Raw genomic sequence first — 17,037 nt, 5'->3', positions numbered from 1 at the left:
AGAGAAACAGCAACAGCACTGGGCAGAAATGGCAGCTAGGCAGGGCCTCAGCCAAAAAAAAAGAGCCACCCAGGCTGGTATTCAGGACATTTTCTTGGAGCTAAAACAAAGACTGAGAATTGAGCAAGGGGAACAACTATGCAGTTTGAGAACCCAGTCAATTTTACTATGTAATCTGAGTTATGCAGAGCCATTCTTGCTATTTATTAATCGTTACCTCTCTTAAAGGAGGGAAGCAAGCACGCTCTGCTGCAAACATCAATCTTAACTTTGCTGCTGCAAGACAAAACATGGCAAGACTGGAATGGCAGAGTCCAGGATTTGGTGCTACCACTTCAGGGAGAGAGGCAAGGAACCCAGCGATGATTCCAACGTCAAAGTCTTACTTCAGTTAAGGACAGGGCTCTTCATTAGGATGAATGCTTTTCTCTACCTGATCCCAATACTAACTACTATTCCACCAACAATTCTCTATCAGTCCATTTGACCACAAAGCCAGTAACGTACCCAATGAAGATTCACCAAACTCAGAAGCAGAAATTTTGTCAGGAACGTCATATTCATGCCAGAAGGAGTAGGAGGAGAAAGGAGATGACAAGAGGCTGGAAACTGATACAGGACACAGCTAAGCTCGTAACTGCCTAACTGCTGGGCCGCAGCAGAACGCAGAACATCCTGGAGCACCAGGCAGCATCGTCTCCTGTCCCAGAGGGCTACGCAAGGAATATAATATTCTTTCCAAAGTCCTCTCGGGAGCTGCACTCATCACCCTGCAGGAGAGCAACTGGGTTTTCTCACAAATCTGAGGAACAGCTCTTGATGGTACACGTGGGAATTCTCCTACTTCCAAGCCTCAGGCTACAAGAAAAATCAGATCAGGGTAAGACCAGAAGTGCAAACATCCCTTGAACAGCTGAATGAAGAACGCTGTGGTGGGTAGATACAACAGGGACATAATATTGCTGCTGTGTGAAAAAAGGAGATCCAACAGCTTTGGAAATATGCTGCTTCTAAGCACTGACAGAGGACAGTTGTAGGGACCTTGACCTTGCTTCCACGTGGCAGCTAAACTCCTCTCAACAGAGTCTAAACCACCACCAGCTGCATACCAATGGAGGTGAACTTGGGGAAGTAACAGTACTGTCATCTCTGGCCAGAATCAGTCATAGACACTGAAAGAAAAAAACAGATGGCCTGATGTTGCCGACAAGGAAGCTGGCTGTGGTGGCCAAGTTTCACAGCAGATGTAGGACAGCATTTCCAAAGTTTGAAGTAGAATGAAGAGCGGAGATGCTTCAATCTGCACACTCCAGAGCTGAGAAGTGGAGCAGAAATGTGGTTTCATTCCTTTCTCTTGAATAGAAATAGCTTGGACTGCTTACTTGCTCCAGAGTTGGAGGGTCTGACTAGGCCAAGACTAGGATTGACACATCTGCATGGGATCCAGCTGCACAGCTTATTAGGACACAACAGGTGCCTTCTTTAGGAGACTTTTCTGAAGCTGCAGCTCCTGGTTCTGCAAATCCATGTCTAGAAAGCTCTGACAGAGCATGAGCCCTCATCCAGGCAACTGAGGAACAGCATGTGAGGGTTTTGGCACAGGCTCACAAAAGTGGCATATGAGAGAGGGACATAACTTGTAGAGTTGTTTCTTGGAACAGGACTTGTAAATGGAATTACAGTTAAAACCAGACAATCACAGGAAGCCAGTAAGTATGTATTCAAAGAGTATCACTACGCTCAAGATTAAAAAAAAAAAAAAAAATCAAAAGGAAACTGATCACTAGGTGCTGCTTTTTCATCGGACTGTTAAAAGGATCTGCAATGCCACAGTGCATACACTGCAGGCATTAAGCCTGAGGGAGGCAGGTGATAGATAGTAAAGATGCTGAGGAAGCAAAGCATTCTCTGGTCTGGAGAGAGAAGATGCACCATCTGGTCAACAAGTACTCGCAGCTATTCCACAATAAAACAGCATCCATGGGCTTTACACCAGAAATTGCAGGTTACTGCATTAGGATCTTAATTTCTCAATGCTCAGAAGAGAGAAGCAGCTCAAACACTGGACAAGCACAACTGTTGGCAATGCGTTGGCACAATACTGACAAGAACTGACATAAGAACCGCGTCAGAGAGGTGACAGACCACTATGCCTCAACACTTTAATGGGGCAGGAGGAGGTAGAGGGGAATCTCTCTCCCATCCTCACTGCCACTCTGAAACAAAAAGCAGATGCTATTCTGCATCTCAGCCTTGTATTCATATGACAGCATGCTGAGGTTAGCTTAAAGGGAAAACAGAAAAATATATACCAAGCCAGCCTCCTATAAAAGTTTAAAATAGCAACACTATCATCACTTGCTTTTCTTCTTGAAGGTGAAGAGTGATACAAAGCTTAAAATTCACTGTTGACGCCAAGAAGGAGACTCAGCCTTTCCTCAGCACAGAGAAGAACCAGTCTTCCTCAAGCAGGCAACCAGGGTTCACTTGTGCCCAATTACACACACTTATTAAAGCTTTTGGCCAAACAGAGAATTTAGAAGATTATGGTAGCTGGATTAAGAAAAAACAACACTGGATAACTAACGAACAGTTACATAATTACAGTGAAGACAAAGAACTTGAGCTTTAATGTGACTTGAAATTAATAAAGTCAGACCCACAGCTCATATGAACATGGCCTAAGATTTTAGTCTGAAGTAACTTCCAAACGCCTTGTTTTCATTGGCTGGGTTTGTTTCTTTAACTTTAAGCTAGCTCACACAGGATGGCCAGGCTGAAGTAAAAGTATGCTTGTAATTCACTAAGAAAGCAAAATTATTTTTAACAATGATAAAAAAAAAAAAAAAAAAAAAAAGGAAAACAGTCAAGGAATCTTCCAGATACTTCTGCAATACAGATAAGAACATTGACAGATATTTATAAAACCCAGATGGAATTCTGATATAAAAGCATCTTATGTTAGATATTCTAAATAAATTCTTATTATCTTTTGTTTAAAGTTGTTTTCCTTTAGGAAAAAACCTTAAAACTTCTTTTAAAACCAAGGAAAAAAGAAAACTCATGCCCCCAATTTTTTTTTTCTGTAAAAAGAACTCTGAAAAAATGTTTTCAAAATAGAATAAAATCTCTGTTGAAATTTTTCATTCAGAATAGAATTTGATTTCTTGATCAGCTTTAATAAATTTCTTTTTTCTTTCTTTCTGAATCCACGCTCTTTATTAGTTTTGTACCTTCAGATCATAAACCAACGATTTTTTGGAAGCAGAAGGAGAATTAAAGAAGTGAAGAGCTCCAATAGCAACTTTCTCTAACAAAAACCTAGCAAAACCACCCTCCATAGCTCTCAAGGTATTCTAAACTACTTGGATAGTGTGGTCTCCAGTCTCTTGCCTCCCCTGTTTTGCACTTTCACTGTGTAACTGTCAACATTTCTGTAAACTACATTAATTCCACTTGTTAGTACCACTGATTAATTCAGTAATACTTCTCAGGAAAAAAAAAAAATTAAAATTGTGCAAAATTAGACTGACATTAGACTGAAAGATATGCTTTGAACATACAAAGATGTGTTGACAGTAATACAAGACGTCATCTGGAAGACAGTGTAAGTACATATTATTTAGAGTACAGAACTGTCTAAGCTCCTGTTTTCAGCTCTCCACTAAGGCTTGACAGAAAATAGGATTACCTCTTTATCCAGAGTAGAAATCTCCAACATTTTATAATTAAGAGTATTATTTCTTATTGCAAGTGGACACAGTCCCTGTTCTTTGGTACCTCTCCTGATACAAGTTGTCAAACACGGTTCTGAAAATTACAAACTCAAATTCATATTTATGTTCTTACAGTACAGGTGCTTTGCACCTAGGAAAACACAGACCCCTTTATCTAGAGATGCCAACATCTATTTCTCAATTAGCAACTTTCACAATCAAAAGCAAATCAAAACAACCATATGGGTGCCTAAAATTCCGAGTGATGCTTACAGTTTAATAATGAAGACCATGACTAACAGCCATAATTTTCAGTCGACAATATTTTATTAAATTTGTTATTTAGTAACCCTATTAAAAACACTTGTGCAATCATGTAAAAGATAGGAAATTGGTTAATAAAATTGAACAGAAAGACACAGAATAAAATATCAGTATACACATTACCTTAGCGTTCTCAAGTAGAACTTCATCTCTACCTAAGCCAGGTCCTATGACAACTGAGTGTAGTCGTGGTAACCACTTCTCCACTTCATGGACAGCATTGGGACTATCACTAAATGGAATTGGGAAAAGAAGTCAAGTTTAAAAACACTTCATTTTAGTATTCTCAGAATCTGAGTTAAAGATGCAAGACAGAAAGACATATTTCCTATCTTGAGCATCAAGCAATTTTATCCTCCAAACTACCAGAAATCTGTGACCCAGGAAATATGGAATGGTTGTCCAAATAGCTAAAATGAAACATTTTTCTTGATTCATTCCTTTGGGGATACCACATAAAAATGAGGAGGTAATTGCAAGTATCCACTATGGTTGTTACAAAATGAAAAAATAAAACCCAAGCAGGAAACCAACAATTCTTACAGTCTGTCACAATTCCCTATTTAATGCTTCTTTGCAGAGATTACACCTTGGAGAGAGATCCATCATCTCGCAGGTATATACTGCGGCTTGTTGGAAATGATGCAATTATTTATTACCCTGCACGGCAAAATGATCAATCTACTCATACACTTTTTTTGTCAGTTGCTTCATAAGCATTTGTTCCAACTGAATTATGGCCAAACCGTCCCCTTTCCCCAAAAGGCAACAGGAGAACCAAGCTATTCAGTAAGGGTATTATCTGCTTGTAATGCTTAAGATTTCTCTAGCATTCACATTTTGTCTACATTGGAAAAATGAGAAAATCCACTGCCAAATATAGCTGCCACAATACAGCATTCAGCCACTGACCAGAACTGTTTATTTTGTTCTGATCAATTTTGTTGTGTAAATAGGTCAGAATATTTTGAAAGCACTGCCCACTGTCAGTTAATCCTTACTGACAGTACCGAGGGAAAAATTTAGCCTCCCTCCCTTCCCACCTCTGACATAAGTGATGACAATAAATGAACATTTTAACTGAAGCATGGGGGAATAAAGCTCCCTATAGGCTAAGCAAGGAGGTACTATTTGATAGCGTTACTCAGAATATTTTGAGCTTGCGATACTTCAACAAAGCTTTATTATTACGGATGAAAGCCCTTGCATGTTTTTCATAACCAACAGCTGTACGGATGGGACACACCACTTGGGAACAAGTGTTTAGCTCGCGTCTGGCAGAATCAGCAAATTCCACAACGATTTCTGCAAGTGCCAGGCAGGAGCCCAAAGCTTTTGCAGCTGCACGGAGCGAGGCGGCCCGCTCAAGGCCGCAGGGATGCAGTGCCTCGCGCCTGGCCGCAGCCCAGCGGCCCCTCCACTGACAATAGCTGCTTCAGAAATCCCCGGCTGCAGCAGCGCCGGCTCCCCAGAGGCGCCCCGTGCTGACACCACAAAACAGCTCTGTCAAAACAAGGCTGCTGGGTGGAAGCGATGACCCGCTGCAAGGGCAAGGGAGACAACGAACCACGTGAGGACATCCGTGTCCCTGAAGCAGTCCCCCGCTTAGCAAGCTGAAGCTGAATTTCCATTTGAACGATGCAGCTCCCTCCCTTCTCCTCTAACTCACAAGGAAACAGCAGTAGCTTGAGAACTGCCAAACAGCTCACTTTTTTTTTTTTTTTGTCCCTGCACAACCACCTATCAGTTTATGATGTAGATACAGGCTGGAAATAAAAATGATTCAAGAAATATTTAAAGCACTATTAAAAAAAGCCAGTTCTTTTATATGTGGTAGGTTGAACATGTGAAAAACTCTGTGAACCAAGCTCTAATAAAATGTCACCACTTCTGAATGCAGACCACTTTTTTATTTACATGCTGAAACTGATTTTATCTCTAAAAGAGCAATATATATCTCAAATATATATATTTCTGAAATAAATATCTCATATATAGCAATATATCATACAGATATAAGAATACTGCTATATATATATATATATATAAGAATGTTTGAATGGATTGGATTCAAAATACCTTTGGATAGTAGAAGCCAAATACATTAAATAAATGTTGCATTAAATATAAGCTAAGAACAGAGACATAGATAGTACCGTAACTGCTCGGCTCTTTTACTAAATATCTCATGCAAATAATCTTACGGTAGGAAGTTTGCCAACTTATTTATATTCAGGGTTGAAATAAGGTAATTTTGTCTCCAACCCAATTGATAATGTGCACTCTTCAAAACAAAGCCATCTCTTGGGAAATGAACAGTCCAACATTAAGCCACTGCTGCTCACTTTGCCTCTGGTAATAATAAAAACCTAGTGTAGAACTTTTCATCTTCAAAGCATTTTACAAATATTATGTTCACATAACTCCTTTGCAATTTCACATCAAGAAGCAACCCAAGGCATACGAAGGGCCAAGAGATTTAAAATGGTGATAACGACTATTACATTGCAAAATCAGCTATGAAAACATGCTGAAAAATAACTGATGGATTTTGATTCTTCATAAAGAAAGCAGAACAAATACTGCCTCAGAGAAGCATCATGCCAACTTCACTTTTAAGATACCTAATGTTTACAACAGCTGCGGTTATGCAGCTAAGGAAACCATACAAATATCCTGTGTCTACAGCTTCCCTGAACTGGAAGGGCTATCGTGTCATCTTATGGTTTATTCCTACACAGAGACATCAAATTAGTAGCATTTTAAAGCTGATAGGGTACAAATGATCAACATCTAACTTTCTTCAGAAAGGGGTGTCACCCTGAAGGTTCCTGACCATGCGATTTAGCGCAAAGAACGACACTCTTCTAGTGCTTAAGAGCTACAGCCTATACACAACATTTAAACGTGCCCAGAGGAGTTCTCCGACACTGAGGTCAGCTGGCCTCTACACCCTCGGGCTTCAGAGCAGGTAATGCCCAACCTGCCTACCAGGCACAGTCCCTGGACTGTGGTGGGTCCTCAGCAGTAGAAGAAGTCGTTGGGAGTGGCTAGTTGGCGTGGGCCAAAAACCTTGCCAAGGATTGTCTGGGTAATTTGACAGGACAAATAATCATCTTCGGGTACCTGGGAATAAATATTCCTTGGCAGTGTTTAGTTTATTACTGCAGAAAAAGCCAGTGTGTATTCTTGTTTGCCTGTGGATCAAAACCAGAAAAAAATCCAAAATACTTTGGAGGTACCAGTACAGAAAGCAAGTCAGGTCCTCAGCTGTCTGCTGTGTACAACGCTCACACAAATAATGTTGTTAACTTCCTTTGTCCCTTCATGCCAATTTCTCCGCCTGATTACTAACCTGATTTCAAATGTCTCCATTTAATTATCGCCTCCACTGCCCAAGACATGCATACACAATTGAAATTAGCACTGTATTTTTTTTTTTTTTTAAAAGTATCTAGAAAGGTATGAGGTATGAAGAAGACATCCCTTTGATCAAAGAGATGCAATCTCCAGGCTTTGACAGAAAGGGATCAAGCAAGCAAGAATCAGTATTGTCTTTAGAGATGCAGAGCTATACGATAAGTGACTTGGCTTTTTTCCAGAACAGGAATCACAAACGCAACACATCTACTCAAAAGCACAAAGCTAAGATTAACATGAAGAGGAGCCAGAAAACCTCTTGCAAGGTTTCACAAGAAAACAGCATTTGAACTTCTGAAAAGAGGGTAAAAACCTTTGAGAGAGACTTTGATTAACTAAAAGTCAAGGATTTCCCAAAATAAAGCAAGCTTTTTTGGAAGGTGATAGGGCAAGAGATTGGGAAACAGTCTGGCTTTCCCATAATTTGAAAATACAGACTGCACCATGGACGTACACAACAGGAGTAATTTGGGAAGCCGAAACCAAGCAGTAACACCTGTAAACACGGAGAGGGAACGACAATACCATTGTGCAGATGTGTACAACTTAAGATTCTGGTGACAGACCACAGTTGTAGATTTGCAGGGAATAAACAGATCTTCAAACAGCTACTTAACTTCCAGCTAACCACTATGTGTTATGTGAAATGTTATCAGATGCCATTCTGATGAAAATCTAGATTATGACAGCTCACTGTTGTTCAATCAAGCAACCAAACAACACCCCTCCAAACCCCAAAAGCTTCCTCAAAGTCTTAGCTCGTCTGGAAAGCAACCGATAAAGCTCTGAGTGCATACAGAAAAGAACTATCACAGGATAAACACAAAAATAACTGCAAGACAACAGAATCATTAATAAGGAAAACTGAAGGAGCTTCTATAACTCGTCTCATTCCTGTGAAGTTTAGTGGGTAAGGAAGGGTCTAAAGCTAATGTCAACAATCATTCAATCAACTTTACACATCATCCATTAGTCAAAGCAGATCTAACCAAATAAGCAAGCATAGAGTCTCACAGGGGGGCACACCATGGAAAAGGACCCCACAGATGTTTACCTGATCAACTTTCCTTGCCTATTAGTGAGAAGCAAAGAGAGAGACAAAGCTTCACTCAGTGGAGGCTGAGAAGACTGTGATCTCAGGGGAAGACAGATGCAACAGCTCTATCATTTGCCGTCCTTGAAGCCCTGTGTAGACAGGGCCAAGGTATGGTGCTCAGCATCTTGCACGTTTATCTTTTTGCTCTTTTCTCTCCTTCCAGAATGTATTGAGAAAAGCACTTTCCGTGGCAAAATCTACAAAGACTCTTCAAATTAAACAGCACTGAGTCTCTGAAATGGTGAGGACAAATTTTCTTTGTGAATAATTGGTAGCTTTAGATAACTTCTGCCAAATTAAAATCGATACACCCTGAGAAAATTCCTCTTGTCTTGCCACCTCAATTATTTTTGCATACAAGAACAGCCACTGGATTCAGTACCGCACAGTCTCATTGTTGCCTCTTATCTTAATGCACAACCTCGCAGCCTTTATAGTACCTTTTAGTTTTGAAAAGCTAATAAAGAAAATAAAAGCTTTAAGTCAAGCTTTTTGCTCTTCAGGACTCTTCTGTATTTCACTATCACACAATAAAAATTGACATAAAACACAGTTCTGTATATCTTCATCTTGGTGGAACCTTGATGTAATGACCTTTCCAAAAACAACAAAGAGCCTGAAAAAAAGATGGTGGCTACTGCCCTAAGATCACCCACAGTTTCTAAACATCTTCCAGAGCAATTTGTAACAGATACCTGACAGGTGCCATCTGCTTGAAAGTCTATTTTAGGCTGGTCACTGTCCAGAGCGGGAGGACACTTGACAGTCAGGACCTGAAACGCAACTCCCCCCTCCAGCCCCCAAAACAAAGGAAGTTTTTCTGTACACTGCATTTTATTCAAAGACTGGTTTTCACCAAATGATCAAAAGCCACCAAGGCGATAGCTTTAACTTATCACAAAAGCTCTAAACACAGCAGCTTTCCTCATTCAGGATGAATGACAGTTACTGTCGTTGCCTTCTGGAGGAGAGAAAGGAACAACGGTGATAGGGTGCAGCCTTGTCAAATTTTACACTGAAACAAGAAAATGTGAAGTGAAGTCAGCATGGGTGTAACCGGGAGCTACGGAAACAGTAGACAAGCATGAATGACAGCGCAGACAGGAGGCAGAGGGGCCGCAGCTCTTCACATGTGTTTTAGGCAGAGCTGGAACCACCTTAGTAATCAGAGATGCGGCTTGGACGTCACAGAACGCCAATCAATGGGACCTCCTGCTAGAGAGGGACATGGGACACAAGCAAGACTGCTGTCACCCGATCAACTACACAGCTCCTCGCTGGACAGCGTATTTTTCAAATTCTGCTCATTATCTGTGCCCGCTTGGTGTGACTGAGGCAGCTCCAAATGCATTAAAATGTACCGTTGCAAGAGTCTGTTACGTAAACTCAAACAAAGCCACTTTAAGTGGGCAGTTTCAAAAGCCAACCTAGAGTCTTATCTTCAAAGATGGGAAAAAGTCTCTGATCTGAGGATGAAAGAGTTTCGGTTTTGTTTGTCCAAGCACTACAGGTAATTATATTAATGTGAATCAAATGTTAGATCTGCTGACATCTAGATCCTGACACGCTACACAATACATAAAAGAGCAAAAGAAGGGACATAACACGTAGCTCTGGAATTTAAGTAGTTATCCCAGAAAGCTAATTATTAACTATTGTGGTAAACCCTGGGTGAGGTCGTTATTGGAAACTGGGTAAATAAGACAGGGAGAGAGATTTTTCTCAAAAGGCTAGGTCAAAGGAATTAAAGGCAAAACCAAAGAGCTCAAAAATGTTTGAGCATAAAGTCAAACTAATTCCATATTCCAAGAGTAGCTGGTTTTGTCAATGTTTAAATCATCATTCTTGTAAATTAACTCCAAATTTCCAGAAGCCCAAAGGCTTGAGGCAGCATTTTTCAGCCCCATGAACAGAACTGGAAATAACAACTTATTCTGGAAAAGCTCACTGATCCCATTATAAACTCATGGGTCTCTCACCAAGCACCTCAAGCAGGTAGCACAAATCTCAGTGACAACACAGTGGCATGAAGTTGGCTGGATGCAATTAGAGACCAGAAAGAGAGATACATTTAGTAAATTAATATTAGTGTATTAAAATGCCCCCCAAAATTTTAGAAGACAAAATGGTCATTTTCACCTACCAGGCTGTTGAAAGATCCTTATATAAGTGTTTCATCTGCAAGTGCTGGGTAGACAATAGCTATTTTCCTGCTACAATCTGATTAAATGATGGGGAAGAAAATGAAAGAAAAAGAAAAACGAAGACTCTAATGAGAGTGGGATTGAATACTATTCAAATCAAGTGTTCCTTTTCAGCCATTGAATAAGTTAATTTAGACACCAGAAGTGAACCTGGTAGGCTTCATCTGAATATTAACAACACAGCAGCAGGAACAGCAACCCATCAGCCAGGAGAAGCACTGGTGTCACAGGTCCACAGCAACAGACTGCCCTAAATATGCAGACACCACAGTCTCTACTTGCTCCATATTCTACCTTCAAGGTAGCAAGAGTGTGAATGACCTATTGAGGTATGCATTTAGGGAAAAAATGCCATATTTACCGTATCGTATTTTTCATATCATAATAATGATGTCAAAACCCAAAATGTATCCCACAGCTGCTACCTGGACACCAGAGAGTCTCATTTAGGTATGAGATCTTCTGTTTCACTAGGCATTGGGCAGGAATGTTGTCAACACACTACAGGCATCAGAACCAACAACAAACTCTTTAATAATGAATCCATGCGCATTATACAAATGGCGTCACTTTTCGTACACAGATCCTCTCACACCCTGTGAGAAAGAGCCCCAAAGGAGAAAAAGCTGTTGCTTGACTCTATTTTCTGAGATTTCTCACACAGACATGACAACAGCACTCAAGGTCAACCTTATCCAGCCTTGTAAAGATACCACAGGTGTCAACGAAATAATTTTGCAACCTGCATTTAGATATATCGAGATTTTCAAAGGAGCTGTAGTATGTTTTGATCTCAATCACATTATCAACGTGTGTTATGACAATCCCCCCAAAACGTATAATGATAACCAAATGTCTTGACTTCGTATTTTCAGAGTTCATGGAAGTGGTCCTGACCTATTAATACTTCCTGTTAACTGACTTGATAAGCAGAATCTGTCAAATATTCTTCCAAATGGACTGCAATCAGCCAAAACCTGTGACTTCAAAAGTGACAGAATGAAGCTGAGATGACAATGTAATTTCACTCAGAATGAAACAGACCTAAAATGTCCCTGGAAAAACTAATGCACTTTTTTTTTTTTTTAATGTTAAAACCTATAAAGTGAAAAGGTTTTATCACATTGGTATCCCTCTCTAGTTTACATTCAACTCTTAAGGCACAGATGATAGTTGAATCAATACCCAGAAGGCTAGAGTACTTCAAATCAGCTGCGGACACATGAGAAGACAGAACAAGTCTCAGTCTAAACTATCTGTTTTGCTGATTTGTCAGCTGGAAAAAGAAGAATGTGACCCTAAAAGATAATAATAATAATAATAATAAAGATAATAATAAAGATAATAATAATAATAATAATAATAATAATAATAATAATAATAATAATAATAATAATGATGCAAAACCCAGGCATGCCTTCCTTCACTCAAACGCAAGAAAGATGAAATACCAAAGAAATCTAATCCTAGTGTCAAATCACAGCAGTATGGCAAGTGTTCAGAAGGATGAATTTGGCCAGGACCTAACTGGAGTAAAACGCTCCTACACATGTATGCATCTCTTTCTGACATATCAGAAAGCAGCAACAGTGGCACTCTCCGCAATGACACTGAAAGTCTTCGGCTACCTCTTGCACTTTGAGGAAATGGCAAAACCTCTGTTAGTATCACGTGGGCTAAGGACCTCCGCAACAACAGGGAGGAAAGGGACTATAGTATGGGGTGAATACACCTCCCATCTTTTATTCACCCTGCAGCATACAGCAAAGAAGCAGCAGCTTTTTTCTGAGAAAGATGGACACAGGAAACATGTCCATAAACAAGTTTTGTCCATGGCACTGCATGACAGGATTAGGAACAGTTTAAGGATACCTCCCTAAGTCAGCACATACAAACTGACCTTCATCTCTCCCTAAGTACTTAGGAACAAAAAACCAAAAAAACTTTCTCATGTGACTCCTAGCTAGGCTGCTGTCTAAATGAGGTTTGGGAGAAAGATCACGAAGGTTATGCCTGCATCTTCTCTGCAGGTATAATAGGGATCCAGCAGCCAAGTCACTTGGGAGGCATCTTTTTGGCATCAGTGCTTTCTCCTTGACTTTCCCTGGTGACAAGAATTCTTGTACTTCTTCCAGCAGCTGATTCAAAAGAGAGGTTAGTCCCACGTTACACAGAAGAAGTGTTTAATAGCTATCCTTAGCTAACACAACTGAAAGGTATGAGCTTCCTCCCACAAAGGACGAATGTTTTTGAACCTCCTCTCCACATAATGAATTAGAAAGGGCCAAAAATCTTAAAATTGTTCCTGGGCTTTCTTTAAGAGACTTGGCACTGGTTAAAAGTGCTCAAATAACTTATCAGGAGCTCGCTATCCACGATTCACCTTAATGATTTTTTCAAATCATCAAAACATAGACAAAATCCAATAAAATTAGGTAAAATATATTCCAGCAACCCTGATCTAAGCTAAGCTTCTTCATTAATGGTAACTGGCCTCAACACACAGGCCAGTCTCATGAGAGTTTTCTCCCCAATTATTTTTATTTCAAACTGAAAAGAATAATCTTTTTCAAAATCCAAACCAAAACTTGAACTCTGCAATTAACTATAAGGCTTCCAGTAATTCTGGCAATCTTTCCTAGTCCATACAGACCCATAGATACGACCAGCTGGGAGGAAGGTATTAGTTCTAAATCCATACCTAGTTGAAGGGTGACTTTTTTGGAGATAATGGAAAAATTACATGACTTCTTCAGGACCACAAGAAATTAAGGACCTGACATCTCATTCTACTTCTCTGATAAAACTCTGGAGATCAAGGAGTGTATCGACTGTTGACTTCACAAATTGTCTGACAACCAGGTTACAAGGGGGCTACTCAGTAGTATCTCGATCTTTCCTGGCCTACTCTGTAAGATTATGAAAAAGTCCTTGCAAGAAGGGAATCTAACACAATAGATTTATTCTCTCTTCTTTTAAAATATAACCAGCTGGGTTCATATAGCTCATTTAACTCTGTGATCACTCGCCTGTCAAGACAGGGTAAGCTAACTGAACACAGGTATCCAAGAAGTCTATTCAACCTGACCTGAGCCAGGGAATTAACATGAAGAATATAAAAAAAGCCCCTGAAAACTGTTCTCTAGAGAGTTCCCAACACTAATGCAAGAAAGTACGTACACATCTACAGCAGAAATCCACACAGAAAACACCTGTAATAAAACTTAATAAAATGCAAAAGCTAAGTTTTATCTCGCCTGTGCTTGTGTAGAGTTTACAGTAGGAGCATGTTAGCTGAGAAAACAGAAAAATGTAGCACAAACCAGGGGGAGTGGTGACAAGAGTAAGGCAGCTGTGACCAAGACTTGGTATACTCCACTATTCAAAAGACCCTGACTTCTGCAATACACACTTTTCACTTCTCCACAGGAAAACAAAAAGTCAGTCAGCAAAAATATTTAACTGGTTAACTGGTCCATTTTTAAGTAATACTTTCATTAATACCAAGTAGTCGTGGAAGGGGCCATAATGCATTTGACAGAATCCCTGAATAAAAAGAAAAAGCTACTATTGATAATATTGACTATTCATGGCCCCTAGACACCCATATCATTATTCAGCTCAGGTGGTGAGGACGCACAGAGCCAGGCATTGAAGCTTCGTCCTTTCGGATCCCAGGCTGCCACGTGCAGTCCCAGCTCCCTTACCTTCGCTCACAGGAGCAGGTGTTGAAGTCACCCGACAAAAAAAACACAGAGAAAGTTGCGTTATGGGTGTCCCCAGCACGGGATGTTACACCAACAGGAATCGCAGGATGGTCTGCAGCTGGGGCCACATGGAATTGCCCTGGCAATGCTGCAAGATGGATGCCTGTTTTCATAACCCTCCTTCTGCAATCCTACTCAATCTTTCTCACATAACATTCCTCGCATCCTTGAAGTGACAGGCATTTGCCAAGGACCTGAAACGCAACAGCGCATCTTCTAACTCTCGCATACCTTCGCTAGTCATGCCATCACAGACATGCGACAGCAGCTCTAATGAGCCAGAAGAGCCCTCACGTTCAGGGGGCAGCAGCAAAAAAAAGAGCGTGTTCTTCCCTTGAGGTGATCCCCTGTGAGGTGAAGGCAGTAGGGAAAGGTAGCGGCAGCCAAGTCACAGAGGAGATGATAAAATGTCAGACTCCTGGCACTACAAAATGGCAGCGGAACCCTGGCGAAATGCCAAGCTGTTCAAACAGTGAATTGAGGAGTACACGGGGCCATAATTATGATTAGCATAATAAGAGAGTGGTACAACAGCTACCTAGTTACTCTGAAGGGTCATGGAGAAATCGTAACAAAGCAAAGTTTTAAGGAGAGACACAAAAGAAAACAATGACGTAGCTGCTCGGTGGGTTTTACCCGGAGGTTCTTCCATGCGTGAAGTGCGGCCCGGGAGAAAGTACAAAGACTGTTTAAGAGATCAGGCTCCGAATCAAGAGCGGCCGGCCGTGCCTGCAGAACTTGAACGGCTCCACAACATATAAAAGATCATATGAAAAGTGTGACACTGAAGACAAAGGACCTTATGAGAAAAATAGGCTGTTTGTGTAAATTTGAATAAAACATGGGCTCAATAGAGTCAGTCAAGATTTTTCCCTTTCTAACCAGAAAAGACTGTTTTCTCTTTTCCTCAAATGAACCAGAAGAAAGAAAAATATGAGAAAATTTAACAAACAAAATCTGAACATTCTGATATTTGCATTTTTTCATTTTGAATGTCATATAAACAATATTTACAGATCCATTGCTTCATGCAATTAGCCAGATGTCTGGGTGAAATTAATCAGAGTTGTAATAAAAGTATTAAACATTGAGTTTCAGACTTAAAGCTATACAGATATGAAAATTTCTAGATTCACTGTACTTTGTACATCTGGAGGAATTTATAGAAAGAGCTGAAGTTTAAAATCAAAAGTTCTCTTCGGAAATAGAAAGATCAGAGTTTTCATTGAGATGTGAATTCCACAGAAGACACTGAGAATCTGTGTATAAAAAAAAACCCTACCCTTATTTAGTAGGCACAATCTGGTCCTCCACGAACAGTAATTTTACTGTTTACACATTATCACCTCTTTTTTTCTCTATGCTGCTCTGTTTCTCCTATTAACCTTTTCCGTTACCACAGACACCAAGAACCCTGTGTATAAGAAAAATGCTTCTCCCAAGACAAGGTCAACTCCTTCCCATATAAGGCAACCATATGCTGTATCCCGAGTGTCATCCATCACAACAACCTAAGTTACAAGCGAATACTGCCGTTAAGATTCTCCATTTCATTTGTTATCATATGATATCAGACAGAACATCAACTGAAGATGTGCCTTTTGGATTTTAGAGGCTAATGCAGTTGGACTGGTAAAAACCCTACCCTTGCAGGCAAGGTAACCTTGCTTTCAAACATCATTTTTCCTTGTCTAAAATCCATGAAGTCATGGGTTTCTTCTATCTTTGGGGAAAAACAAACAAACAAACAAACAACAAAACACAACCCTTGATATTGTCTGTTTAACTGACTTCTTTCTAAGCACCTCTCTACACCGACAGGAATGAAACCCACCTTTAGAACGTAATAAACTTACGGCTTCCAACTGCAGGCACCCCCATAAGGGAGATAATATTCTTCTTCTCAGACACTGAAATATTTCTACTGTCATAAATCCTACCTGACAGCAATATCTGACAAACACAATTTCTAATTATGCTTTTTCTAGCTTAATCACAGCTTTGCTATGTACACCAACAGACTTTTGACATGCACTGGTGCAAGCTAAGCTCAGTGACATATACCTAAGGCACACATCTTAATTCTCATTCGCAGTGCTCATTGCAAACCATCATAACACCTAATTGAAACAATTTATCCTGTAAAAGTTCACCAATCAGTAATGTATTTCAGAACACAAATTCAGGGAAGCACACAATGAGTTTCCCAATTAGGACAGTTGCTTATTAAACTTTTCATCTTCTTGTTAATAAACCCTGTATTTTACATCATCTTAGAACATCCATTTATTCCCAGGAATAGGTGTATATCTTATGCAACATACTTATGAAGAAAAATGAGAAACAGCGTTTCTCTTGCCCAGCAATTTTGCATAAATGACTATATACACAGTAGTGAGAGGAAAAAAGATACACTACTGTTGAATACTATTAGGACTGAAGAAGCAAGAGAACACACTCTTTCTGCCTTTCAAATGCAGATTCTAAAATGCTGACTTGTAGTGATTCTT

The 17,037-nt window shown here is 40.0% G+C and overlaps 1 protein-coding gene across 10 annotated transcripts in view; it reads right to left on the bottom strand.

The window, feature by feature from the left end:
• NAXD (NAD(P)HX dehydratase) overlaps window positions 1-17,037 on the bottom strand; it is a 52,896-nt gene that overhangs the window by 24,709 nt on the left and 11,150 nt on the right. For all 10 annotated transcript variants that reach the window (XR_014230337.1, XR_014230338.1, XM_082331562.1 and 7 more), the window contains one exon: window positions 4,164-4,272. Coding sequence is in view for 8 of the 10 variants with exons in the window: in XM_082331562.1 (XP_082187688.1) it covers window positions 4,164-4,272 (109 nt within the window). In the remaining 2 variants the exon portion in view is untranslated. The remainder of the gene's footprint in view (window positions 1-4,163; window positions 4,273-17,037) is intronic.

This window comes from Platalea leucorodia (assembly GCF_965183815.1).
Source record: "Platalea leucorodia genome assembly, chromosome: 2".
Taxonomy (NCBI): Eukaryota; Metazoa; Chordata; class Aves; order Pelecaniformes; family Threskiornithidae; genus Platalea; species Platalea leucorodia.
The sequence above is the reverse complement of the archived record's forward strand: the minus strand, read 5'-3'. Positions and strand labels throughout refer to the sequence as shown.